This window comes from Tachyglossus aculeatus (genome assembly GCF_015852505.1).
Source record: "Tachyglossus aculeatus isolate mTacAcu1 chromosome 12 unlocalized genomic scaffold, mTacAcu1.pri SUPER_6_unloc_1, whole genome shotgun sequence".
Classification (NCBI taxonomy): Eukaryota; Metazoa; Chordata; class Mammalia; order Monotremata; family Tachyglossidae; genus Tachyglossus; species Tachyglossus aculeatus.
Genome location: NW_024044828.1, coordinates 14,502,953 through 14,516,122, shown reverse-complemented (window position 1 = coordinate 14,516,122; position 13,170 = coordinate 14,502,953). Strand labels below are relative to the sequence as shown.

The window sequence follows — 13,170 nt, the reverse complement described above, 5'->3', positions numbered from 1 at the left end:
CATATCCAACATTACGGTAGTTGTAATTCCATAACTCTTCCCACTTCTGCATATTTATAGGGAAGCAGGGTGGCCTAGCGGATACAGCACAGGGTCGGGAGTCACGTGCCTGCTGTTTGGCTTTGGGCAAGTCAATTTACTTCTCTGTGTCTCTTTTTTCATCTGTAAAATGGGGGTGAAATACCTGTTTTCCCTCCCACTTAGGAAGCCCCATGTAGTGGAGGGACTGTGTTTGGACTTGATTGTATTGTATCTACCCCAGTGCTTAGCAAAGTATTTGACACATTGAATGTGCTTCCCAAATACCACAATTATTATTTTTCACAGCTCGATAATCCCTCTGTGATGAATGTATAAATTGTCTTTAATTTATCGCCAATTGTCCTTACCTTGTCCGGCCTTAGACTCGTTCAAAATAGGTGGGCGCCTTCCACCATCTAGTGGTTACACATATTGCAACAGGAGGATGTCAAGTGTCCAGGTCCATGTTTTGGGAATAGAAACTCAGATTTTTCCTTTTTCCTCTGTCCTTTCTTGTCCGGGTTCCCAGGTCAGGTGAGGAGCTCTGGATTTAGGACCAACAGTAAGGAAGGGAAGGAAGCAAGAACATTTGCCCTGATCGGGGACCTTGGGTAGGACAGGGCAGAAGTGATCACTGGAGTCTTTCCAGTTTTGTTTTAGAAAATGGGATTAAAATCATGTCATTGGCTTTCCTGAACAACCTAGTATCAGTAGAAATCACCATGAAAGATTCTGAAGCCGCAAGAAAACCTTCAGTTCTGGGGATTTTATCACAGCATTATCATTGTAGTAATAATAATAATAATAATTGAGGTATTTGTTAAGAGCTTATTGTGTGCTAAGCACTGTACTAAATGTTAGGGAGGAAACAAGGTCATTAGGCAGATACAGTCCCTGTTCCACCCGGGGTTCAAAGCCTACCACTTGGGAAACCAAGGCAAAGAGAATAATAATTAATAATTATGGTACTTGTTAAGCACTTACTATGTGCCAAGTGCTGTTCTAAGTGTGTCCAGCCTGATTATTTTGTATCTAGTGCGGCGCTTAGCACAATGTTTTGCATATAGTAAGTGCTTAATAAGGCCAGCTATTATTACAGTGGGAGTTACACAGGAAAGTCCACTTAAAACTTAACACAGACATTTGTTCGGATGGAGCGGGAGCAGGAGGCTGAGATCCTGGTGGCCTGGATACATAAACATGTGACTGATAGCCATCAGGTAGGGGGGTTAGAGGTGGCTGTCAAACGGGATGTTATTTTCAAGGTCTTTAGGGGAGTGAGAGTATATGGTATCAATGTGAACCGAGGGGCGCGAACCAAAGCTTTCAGTCTAATTGAATCCCAAAATGGAGGCAGCAGGTCCAATTTAAATAACCCCTTTTAAGACGACAGCCACAGCTATCCTGCGTTCTTCCACAGAAAAAGTGTTGCAGGGTCTTAAAAATGGGAGTGGGGGAAAGCCAGGATCTGAAACTGCATTTCACCCAAAAGGCAGCTCTGACATCCCAACTACATGGAAAATCATGGTGCACAAGAAATTATTGATATGGCAAACTCCAAATTATCTGCATCAATGCAGGGGAGAAGACTATGCTCTCCCACGTGCTTAGTACAGTGCTCTGACATAGTAAGTGCTCAGTAAACACCATTGATTGGTAATTATCAATTGCTGATAATTCAAACCAATCCCTAATAAATTCTATTCCCAGTCTGGGGCTATTTCTCCCCACTCCTACCACCCTCTGGGAAATGTTAAGGTGAGGCCGCAGGCACCCCAGCCACCCACCATACCACGGTACCCCAAGTGAGGCCTTAAGTGACCTTGTGCAAGTCACTTAACTTCTCTGTGCTCTTACCTCGTCTGTAAAATGGGGATTAAGACTGTGAGCCCCTTGTGGGACAGGGACTGTGTCCAACCTGATTAACTGGTATCTCTCCCAGCCCTTAGAGCAATGCTTGACACACAGTAAGTGCTTAACAAATACCATAATTATTAACAACGATAATAATAATAATAATTCATGCTCATTGTTGCCCATCCCGAGGCTTGCCCCTCTGGTAATGTCCCCACCCCCCAAACCAGAGCTAACTCACCCAAGAGGCTGACAGTGGCAGTGGAGCTCCATGGAAAGAGCATAATATTGGAAGTCAGAAGACCTGGGTTCTAATCCCAGCTCTGCCACTTGCCTGCTGTGTAACCTTGGGCAAATCACTTAATTTCTCTGTGCCTCAGTTTCCTCATCTGCAAATTGGGGATTAAATACCTGTTACCCCTTCTCCTTTAGACTGTGAGCCCTTCATGCGGCAGAGACTGGCTGACCTAATTGAATTGAATCTACTCTACTGCTTAGCTCAGTAATAAGTGCTCTAACAAATACCATTACTATTCTCATTATTTATTATACAGTTGGAGATTATTATCAGGTTGTGATCTGCCAGGTCAAATTACCAAGGGAGCCTGAGGAATCCCCTGTCCCTGAGATTTTGAAGACTAATTCTGACATGGTTATGGGGCTTTCCTGTTTGGGCCTGGGGAATGGACCAAGTGACCTTTGAACCCCTTGAGTCTCAAAGATTTTACTAGAATGAGAATGCCAAAAGAAACCCAAGTCCATACTCTGGAAATAGCTACAGCTTGATTCCTTTGAAAATCACTGCATTTTTTTCCCAGAGCCAATGTCACTCTGATCTCTTATCACAGCCCTGGTGGCCGAGCCCGGCTCTTCTGTTTGGACAACCCCGTCACCTCCGTGGCTTACATTTGAGCTCCAAGAACAAATATTTGTCCCATTTCTGAACAAAGTTTGAATCTTTTCCCCCCTCTCTTTTTAAAAGAGATTCCTCCCCATCTCATTCCCTGAACTTGGCTCAGTCAGGGAAGCACAGTAGCCCCAAGTTAGCCCGGGAGAGGTCAACCACAAACATGAAACTCTGCATCTGTTTCTTGGCCTTTGCTTTTCTTCCTGAGCTACACAGCCTGGAGGTCCCAACAAATGCCCTTCCTGACGTGAGTATCGGTCTTGAGCCTCGCTCACTAGCCACTCTTCCTTCCCTTGCTTCTTCATTCATAACTGCATTCTGCTCTTGTCATAGAGTCCAATTCTGTTTAGCCAGTTCTTTATGGCTTAGGCCTCTATTCCAAATTCCATTCATTGGTAAATATCAAATATGCTGAGAGCTTCGATTGAAATGGGAGGCGATGTTAACTGTGTTGTTGTTGTTGTTCATATATGCAAAGGCAGAAGAAAGGCAAGGGGATGAAATCTGTTAATAGCTAGTCGAGTTACTCCAGAAATCGTCCTTCATTACATTGGCTCTCTCACCTCCTCTTCTTGGTTTTGAAGGCGAACAGACGTATAAGATCTACTGTTCCTCATATGAGTTTGGCAAATTGTTGTGAGTCGTGATCCCATTATACTGGACTGAATGTGTAGATGCTTATCATTACTAATGATGAAATTAAATGTAAACTCATTATGGGCGGGGAATGTGTCCGCTAATTCTCTTGTATTGTGCTCTCCCAAGCGCTTAGAACAGTATTCTGCATGTAATAAGCACTCAATAAATACCACTGATTGATCAATTGGTATTTATTAAGCGCTTACTATGAGCCATGCATTCTGCTAGGAACTGGGGTAGATATAATCAATTCGGACACAGTCCCTGTCTCACATGAGGCTGATAGTCTAAGAGGGAGGGAGAACAAGAATTGTGCCCCATAGGGCCCCATTGTGCCCTAAAGGAAACTGAGGCTCAGAGAAGTTGTGACGTGCCTAAAGTTACATAGCAGGCAAGTGGCAGAGCTGGAATTAGAACCCAGGTTCTTTGACTCATGGGCCCATGCTTTTTCTAGTAGGACTCACTACTTTTCATGCTGCTTTTGGATTGAGGCAGACAAATTGGCTACTTGGGAACCTTGATGGTGTAAATCAATCAGTCAGCAGTATTTATTGAATGCTTTACAGTGTGCAGAGCACTGTACTAAGCACTTGGGAGAATACAGAACAACAAAGTTGTAGAAATGTTCACTGCCCACAAGGAGCTTATAGCCTAGAGTAGGGGACAGATATTAAAATTAATTACAGATATTTACATAAGTGCTGAGGGTAGGGTGACTGTCTTTACCGTGTGGGGATGATAAGAATTATACTGTTGTCCAGATGTTTGAAGATGCTCCCTTGGTAACCCCTCCTGAGGCTCCTGGGAGTTGATATTTGCCCCAACTGAACTCCACAGGGATTTGAGCTAGCAAGATCTTCTCAATACTACTCTTCCTTTCCCCTCACAATATCCCTGTGGGTTGGGAGAGCCAGAGTTGTTTCTTTACTACTCTATCACTCCCATTTTACAGTCGAGGGAACTGAAGCACAGAGAGGTTAAAGAGACTTGTTCAAGGTCCCAGGGCAGACCAGTGGCAGAGCTGAACCTAGATCCCAAAACCCTGGACTCTCAGTGTACCAACTGGGGCCGAAATCCAGTTCCTTTGAGTAGTGTCCCAATCCTGTTTCCATTAGCATGGGACCGGGAGTCAGAGGATCAGGATTCTTATCTCGGCTCTGCCACTTGCCTGTAGGTCACCTTGGGCAAGTTATAAATTCTCGGTGCTTCATTTTCCTCATCTGCAAAATTTCCTCCTTAAACTATGAACCCTGTATGAGACAGGGATGGTGTCTGATACAATCATTTCAAATCTACTCCAGTATTTAATAGAGTACTTGGTACACAGTAAGTGCTCACTAAAAGTCACTATAGATTTTATTATTAGTATAATAACTATTATTATTAATAGTAGCAAAGCTCACTGGCTCAAATCCCTAACTGTTCAGTTGGTGTGGATACTGAATTAACTAAGTAGCCACTTGATCCAGTAAAGTGAAGGGGTCCCATGAGGGCATCCAGCATGCTTTGCAAGGGCAACAATAAAATGGGTGTTTCTGCTTCCCATCACTCAGATTTGGTGTCAATCCATCATGTTTATTGAGTACTTACTGTGTGCAGAGCACTGTGCTAAGTTTTTGGGAGAGTACAATGTAACAGAGTTGGTAGACACATTCCCCATCCGCAGTGAACTTGAATCTAGAGGTTATGTTGGCATAAGCCGTGGAAGCCAACTTGTGTTAAAATTATTAAAAGGTTCCAGCTAACAATCCACTTCTTGGGCTTGGTGGGCTACCTGCACCCCTCTGCGTCTGTCCTGTGATGTGCGGCTGAGGGTGGGGTGAATATTAAGTGCTTAAGGATACAGATCCAAGCGCCTAGCAACATAGTTGTTGTCAGCAGAGTCAGTTTCAGAAGTTTCCCTATTTCTTTTTCAGTTTGTGGAGTATGACGATCTCCTGGAACTAGCCCCTGGCAAATTTCATATAATGTCAAGGAACCGAAGACACCAGGTACAATAAGGGTTAAGCCTAAAGAGGGAGCTGGGGGAAGGTGACCATTTACTCCCTATGGGCAGAAAATATTTCTTGTGCTTCCATTATACTTTTCCAAATGTTTAGTATAGTGTGTTGCTCCCAGTGGATGCAACTAAAAAAAGAAAGTGCAAATGAAACTGGCTTATGTGGATATTTTGGGAGAGAACATGGCCTCATGGAAAGAGCAGAGGCATGGGAGTCGGGAGACCTGAGTTCTAGTCACAGCTCTGCCAGTTGGCTGCTATATGATCTTGGGCAAGTCACTTACCTTCCCTGTGCCTTGGTTTCCTAATCTATAACATGGGGATAAGATACTTGTCCTTCTAAGACTGTAAACCCTGCATGAGACAGGGACTTCGATCTGATTACCCCAGCATTTAGCACAAAGGTTAGGCCATTGTAAGCACTTAATAAATGCAGTCACCATCATCACCTGTCCATTATTTATGTACAGCAATTACATACATATCCTTATACACTGTTCCCTATCTGTAGTTTATTTTAATTTCCGTCTCCCCATCTAAACTATGAATTTCTCAGGGGCAGGGTTTTTTTAAGGGTATTTGTTAAGCACTTACTATGTTCCAGGTGCTGTATAAGCACTGGGGTAGATACAGGATCATCAGGTTGGACACACTCTATGTTCCACATGGGACTCAGTTTTAATCCTCATTTTACAGATGAGGTAACTGAAGCCCAGAGAAGTGAAGTGACTTGCCCAGGGGTCACACAGCAGACAAGTGGCAGATCTTAGAACTCAGACTCCCAGGACCATGCTTTGTGTCTACCAACTTTATTGCATTGTACTCCCCTAAGTATTTAGTACAGTGCTTTGTCCACAGTAAGCACCCAGTAAATATTAAATAATAATAATAATGATAATAGTATTTGTTAAATGCTTTTTATGTGCCAAACACTGTTCTAAGCACTGGGGTAGATACAAGGTAATCAGGTTGCCCCCCATGGGGCTCACAGTCTTAATCCCCATTTTACAGATGAGGTGACTGATGCACAGAGAAGTTAAGTGACTTGCCTAAGGTCACACAGCAAAGTGGAGGAGCCGGGATTAGAACCCACATCGTCTGACTCCCAAGCCCATGCTCTTGCCCCTAGGCCATGCTGCTTCTCTGGAAGTCCCTGACAGCCCTCAGATGCTGGGCTGACTTCTGCTGACCCCACTCTCTCACAGCACAGTACCACACAGGGAAGTGACCTGCTGAAAACCGGACAAATAGCCACCCTATGTCTGACGCTTCCCCATCCAGGAGGTCCCTTTCATCAGAGCTGTGCCAACCCTGGGAGGGGCAGCAGAGTCCTTCCCTGTCCCAGACACCCTCCGGGGGGCCCCCGATGGATATTAGGGAGGTACTTGGTTTCTCTCAGATACAGCAGCACCTGGATGGATGGATGGATGGATGGGTGAGTAGGTGGAGAACCAACGTGGCCTAGTGAAAAGAGCACGAGGACCTGAGTGTTCCTGTGCCAGCTTTGCCACTTGTCTGCTGTGTGACCTTGGGCAAGTCACTTAGTTTCTCTGTGTATCAGTTACCTCATCTGTAAAATGGGGGTCCAATACCTGTTCTTCTTCTTACCTGGACTTTGAACCCCATGTAGCACAGGGGGTGTTCAACCTGATTTTCTTGTATTACTCCAGTGCTTAAAACAGTACTTGTCACATAGTAAGTGCTCAGAACCGTAATGATCAATTATTATGTGTGAACCCCCATGGAGACCGAACCTAGAGATGGAGCCAAGTGAACTCCCTTTGTTAATTCATTGATGTAAGGTCATTATGGGCAGGGAATGTGTCTGTTAATTCTATTGTATTGTACCCTCCCAAACAGTACAGTGCTCTGCACATTGTAAGTTTTCAATAAATACCACTGATTGATGATTGGTGTTTACTATTTGTGACTTCCTTTCCCCAACCCAGCAGTCCCAAGAAATTCTGTGCTTCAAGATCATCCCATTTTTGACCTCGGGGTACTTATTGTACTTGTTAAGTGCTTACTATGTGCCAAGCCCTGTTCTAATTCTTGGGGCAAATACAAGATAATCATGTTGAACATAGTCCCTGTCCCACATGTGGCTCACAGTCTAAGTAATGAATTAACCAGATGGTGAAGTGTAATTATTGATCTAACTTCCTTTCTCAGAGAAGTGTATCCAGTAGTCCTGAATCTGAAGAAGAGCAGGTAAGTTGTTTTTTTTTTCCTATTGAAGCAGGTGACATTTTGGTGGAAGAATGATTTCTAGGTTAACCATTGTCTAGAAATCAATCTGGTTGTTTTCTTTGTCTTAGTCACTGAGCCTATGTTTACCTGCCCTTAGAACCCTTCCTTGCACAATGGTGGAAGAGTTTATAAGACATCTCACTGACACTTTTTAATGCCATTTGTTAAGCACTTACTAAGTGTTAAATACTGTTCTAAGCACTGGGGTAGATACCAGTTTATCAGGGTAGGTACAGTCCCTGTCTCACTTTGGAGCTCATAGACTAAGTAAGGTTTGTTTGTTTTTTTTAAGTGGTGTTTCCAAAGGCTTACTATGTGCCAGGTTCTGTACTAAGAGCTGGGCTTGATACATGGTTGGACACAGTCCATGGAGCTCACAGTTTTAATACCCATTATTCAGATGAGGTAAATGAGACACAGAGCAGTTAAGTAACTTGCCTAAGGTCACACAGCAGACAAGTGGTGGAGCCAGAATTAGAACCCAGGTCCTCCCAGGCCCTCGCTTTTTCTGCTAGGCCATGCTGCTAGGTTCCTGGGCCACACTGCTCCTGGCAAATGTACTGTAAGCTGAATTTGCCAGTCAGAAGTGTGATTCCTTTCTAACTTGGAATTTTGGCAATATTAAAGAATACATGTATATTTTTCCCAGCACTTAGTACAGTGCTTTGTACATAGTAAGTGCTTAATATATAATATTAACACTATTCATTACCCAACTTCCCCTGCTTGCTCATTTCAAAGTAAAATTTAAAACTAACAAACACTTTTTGGATGATAAATTCATGGGAGGAGAAGAAACTTTTAAATCCTAAATGGCCCATGACCCTTAAATCCTGAAAATATAGTTTCTGGTGACTTGGAAACCATCAAAAGGAGGTTAGTTCTATTATGCTTAGAGCTCGGTTCTAGGAAAAGAGAGAGAAGTTTGTATCACTATTTTTGACTAATACAAATCATAATGGAATTGTCCTTTTAACTTTATTACTCATTACAGTCACCAGGCTGAAAGGTCATTAGATTGTAAACACCTCAAGGACAGGGACCATTTCAACTTTTCTAGTTTGTCCCCAGCACCTTGTTCAGTGCTGTATCCACAGGAGATGCTCCATGAAGTGACAACAAATCATGCATAAGATCTTCATGGTGGTAGCACAATGTTCAGGAAGCAAGAAATCAAAGGAGGAAAAGGGTTTATGTTCATTAGGTGATATTTAAATAATAGAGTATGTAAGTGCTCCAGGAATATGTAAATACTTAGTGCAGAAGTGGTGGAGAGAGAGATTAGAAATCAATCAAGGAAAGCCTCCTGGAAGAGACTGACTACAGAGGGGGTTTAAAAATGGGGAGAGTTGTAGATTAAGAAAGGGCTTTAAAAATGGGGAGAGCTGTGGTCTGTCGAATTTGAAGGGGGAAGGAGTTTCACGCAGTGGAGAGGGTGTGGGCAAATGGTCAGCAGCTGGAGAGATGAGAGTTGGGGGGCACATGACAGGAACATAGACTGCAAACTGCAGCTTAGTGGGGGAAGAGAGTTGATAAATAGGAAGGAAAGAGTGCTGATTGAGTGGTCAGGAGCCCTTACTTTGTTGTGTTGCAGGTGGATGGTGATGACCAGATAATGCTTTACAGTTACAAAGTTCATTCCACTGTGACTTCCCGTCTGGCCAACACCATTGTGCAAAGCAAAGTGGTGAATAACTCTCCCCGGTCCCAGAATGTAGCATTCGATGTGCAGATACCTCGAGGGGCCTTCATTAGCAACTTCTCCATGTGAGTACTCGTATCCTAAAAAGCCAACACTTTGGACTGCTTTCTGCCCACCAATACCCAGAATCACCGAGTTTGTATCAGGAACCCAACAAAATGGTCTCCTTAGCTCTTTTCTACACAGGCCCTATATTTGACTCTTACTTTGCTTTAGGGGCAAGGTGATTTACTATTGCTTTCTTTTAAAGGTATTTGCTAAGTACTTACTATGTGCCCAGCACTGTACTAATCACTGGGGTCAGTGGAAAGAGCCCGGGCTTTGGAGTCAGAGGTCATGGGTTCTAATCCCGGCTCTGCCACTTGTCTGCTGTGTGACTTTGGGCAAGTCACTTCACTTCTCTGGGCCTCAGTTACCTCATCTGTAAAATGGGGATTACAACTGTGAGCCCCCCATAGGACAACCTGATCACCTTGTAACCTCCCCAGTGCTTAGAACAGTGCTTTGCACATAGTAAACGCTTAATAAATGCCATCATCATTATTATTATTATTATCAGGTTGGATTCAGTCCAAGTCTTACATGGGGCTCACAATCTTTAATCCCCATTTTACAGATGAAGTAACTGAGGCACAGAGAATTGACACAACTTGTCCAAAGTCACACAGCGGACAAGTGGCAGAGCTGGTATTAGAACCCAGGTCCTTTTGATTCCCAGACCTGTGCTCTATCCAGTAGGCCTCGCTGCTTCTTTATTGTTTCCACCCTGTTCTGAGAGGTGGCATGTCTGCTAGTGCTCCATCTTCTCTAGCTGGGTTCCTGGGCCCCTGGGGAGGAGAGTCGATCTAATTGGGTAGGTCACTGGTTGGGTGGAGAGACAACAAGATGATGGGCGTCTTTTAGAGCAGGACACGACAATGAAGTCCAATCCATTTTCCTGCCAGAAGTCAAGGGCTCGAGCTGGCACTTTTTGGAGAAGGGCTGTCCTGTGCTTATTTTCCTGAAGTATCCTGAGCTCTAACCAAGCAAACTCCCTCTGTCTTTCCTCTAGGACTGTGAATGGGGTGACCTTCACTAGCTCGATCAAGGAGAAGTCTGTGGCCCGAGGCCTCTACGCACTGGCCCGAGCAAAAGACAAAAGCACTGGATTGGTCAGGTAATGGCAGCTGAGAAGAGACATATCCCCTACTCTTTTGGTCCCATGATTGAAGAACCTTCCTTCCCATCCTGGAGGTTAGACACCTGCCACCAATTCTCAACTCTTAGGGAGTTGATTACCCGACAGTCATGCAGTCAGTTCTTCTATAATGCAGGCTTGGATTCCCAAAGAATTTCAGGTTTTTGAAAACTCATATTATAGTCTACTCAGTTTTACCTTCATCATGAGTGTGTGCAAAACTCCGCATCACACTGTATCCCAAAAGAGACACATCTTGGGAAAAGTGGAAGCTCCTCATCCACAGAGAATGTGACATTTTGGTATTCTGTACCTTCTGCACTTAATATAGGACACTGCACCAAGTGGGCACTCAGTAATTCCTCAACAGCATTTCATCCACAATGCATGGTAACAACCCATCTTATGGGAAAACTAGCTGGTGTTGTAGCTTGTCATCCAGCTGTGTAGGTGAGGCCTAATTCAGCCAGTCAGGCAGCTGCTTGAGAGTATTCTCTGGGTCCAATCAGGAGATCTGGGTTGCAGATTGAAACAAGGTCAGCTGGAGCTTCAGGATCCAGGAAGGAAGGGGTGGACTAGCCTTAGCTCATCTACAGTTTGAGAAGCAGCATGACCTAGTGGAAAGAGCATGGGGCTGGGAGTCAGAGGACCTGAGTTCTTTCACGGTATTTAAGTGCTTACTGTGTGTCAAACACTGTTCCAAGAGCTGGGGTAGATCCAAGTTTAGCAGGTTGAACACAGTCCCTGTCCCACATGGGGTTTGCCGTCTAAGTAGGAGGGAGTAGGATTTCATCCCCATTTTACCACTGAGGAAACTGTAAAGTGGGGATTAAATCTTACTCCCAGCCCTCTGCTCTTTTCATTAGGCAACTCTAATTCTCTAGGTCTAGTCCTAGCTCTGCCAATTCCTTGCTATGTGACCTTAGGCAGGTTACTTAACTTCTCTGTGTCTTAGTTCTCCTGTTCTCCCTCCTATTTGGACTGTGAACCCCTTGCAGGACAGGGACTGCATCCAACCTAATTTACTTGTACCTACCTTAGAAATTAGAACAGGGTTGGATTGGACACAGAGTAAGAACTTAACAAATACCATAAAAGAATATTGGGACTGCAGCTGACCCCCTTTCAACCAGATGAACCCCTCCAGGCAGATTGACTGAAATCAACCAGCCGAACTGAAGGGAGACATCTCCTCCGACCCAGCACGGATGGACGGTAGAAGTTTTCTGACACCCAGGACTTAACTTTAGATACGGGTGCTTATTTTTGACTTTTATCCTACTCCATCAAGGATTAGGAGAAGGTGTGGGGGTGGGTGGAAGCAAACGGCTGACTTCAGGAGCGTGGTCTAGTGGGAAGCAACCTTCAAAGCCCTATTGAGAGCTCACCTCCTCCAGGAGGCCTTCCCAAACTGAGCCCCCTCCTTCCTCTCCCCTTCCTCCTCCTCCCCATCCCCCCACCTTACCTCCTTCCCCTCCCCACAACACCTGTATACATGTATTTGTTTGTACATATTTATTACTCTATTTTACTTGTAAATATTTATTCTATTTATTTTATTTTGTTAATGTGTTTTGTTGTCTGTCTCCCCCTTCTAGACTGTGAGCCCACTGTTGGGTAGGGACCGTCCCTATATGTTGCCAACTTGTACTTCCCAAGCGCTTAGTACAGTGCTCTGCACACAGTAAGCGCTCAATAAACATGATTGAATGAAGAGCACCCAGGCCTGGGAGGAGACCTAGGTTCTAATCCTGTCTCAGCCACTTGTCTGCTGTGACCTTGGACAAGTCACATAACTTTTCTGGGCTTTGGTTTCCTCATCTCTAGAATGGGGATTTAGAATGGGGTTTCAATACCTGTTCTCCCTTCTTTTGGACTGGGAGCCATAGTGGGTCCGGGACTGTGTCTGATCTGCCCCAGCTGTTAGTACAGTATTTGACACATAAGTTCTTAACAAATACCACAATTATTATTTTTCTTATTGAGTGGTATGTGGGGACTTAGTTTGCCTGTGCTTTCCCAGCCCCATCACTCTGGCCAGTTGAAAGTTGGCTAGGGCTCGTTCGGATGGCTTGGACACAACCCTGCCCTGGGGGTCAGGGGCCAGGGAATGGGGCTATCCTCGCCTCTCCCCTCAGAGTCGCTGCAGCCCCAGTGACCCGTGGTACTGGGTGGCCACTTCCCCCTCACCCTTATTCCCCCCCAGGAGCAGCGGCGTGGATATGGAGAACTTTCAAACAACAGTGATTGTGCCCCCGGGAGCCAAGGTGCAGTTTGAAATTCATTACCAAGAAGTGAAATGGAGGAAACTGGGTGCCTATGAGCACAAGGTGCACCTGAAGCCTGGCCAGCTGGCCAAACATCTAGAGGTAAGACACAGTCTGTGAAATGGGGGCGTCTTCCTGATGCGGTTCCTTCCTTGACACACACTTCCTGTTTGCTCTACTGAACCATGAGGGGAGGGGTGTGATCCCAAACCTCTTCACCTTCAGGACTTCTGCCACCTCTAGCTTCAGCCTTGACTTGCTCTTGGCTTCCATGACCTTGCCTTGGCCGCTAAGGCTTCTTTTCTGCTAATTTTGCTGTATTCTACTCTTTCAAGCGCTCTTCATGTACTAAGC

The 13,170-nt window shown here is 44.8% G+C and overlaps 1 protein-coding gene across 1 annotated transcript in view; it reads left to right on the top strand.

The window, feature by feature from the left end:
* The first annotated feature begins 2,864 nt into the window (after positions 1 to 2,864).
* ITIH2 (inter-alpha-trypsin inhibitor heavy chain 2) overlaps positions 2,865 to 13,170 on the top strand; it is a 28,969-nt gene continuing 18,663 nt past the window's right edge. Inside the window, exons 1-6 of the mRNA XM_038741372.1 lie at positions 2,865 to 3,029; positions 5,338 to 5,412; positions 7,593 to 7,631; positions 9,265 to 9,437; positions 10,424 to 10,528; positions 12,756 to 12,918. Coding sequence (XP_038597300.1) covers positions 2,946 to 3,029; positions 5,338 to 5,412; positions 7,593 to 7,631; positions 9,265 to 9,437; positions 10,424 to 10,528; positions 12,756 to 12,918 — 639 coding nt within the window. The 5' untranslated portion in view covers positions 2,865 to 2,945. The remainder of the gene's footprint in view (positions 3,030 to 5,337; positions 5,413 to 7,592; positions 7,632 to 9,264; positions 9,438 to 10,423; positions 10,529 to 12,755; positions 12,919 to 13,170) is intronic.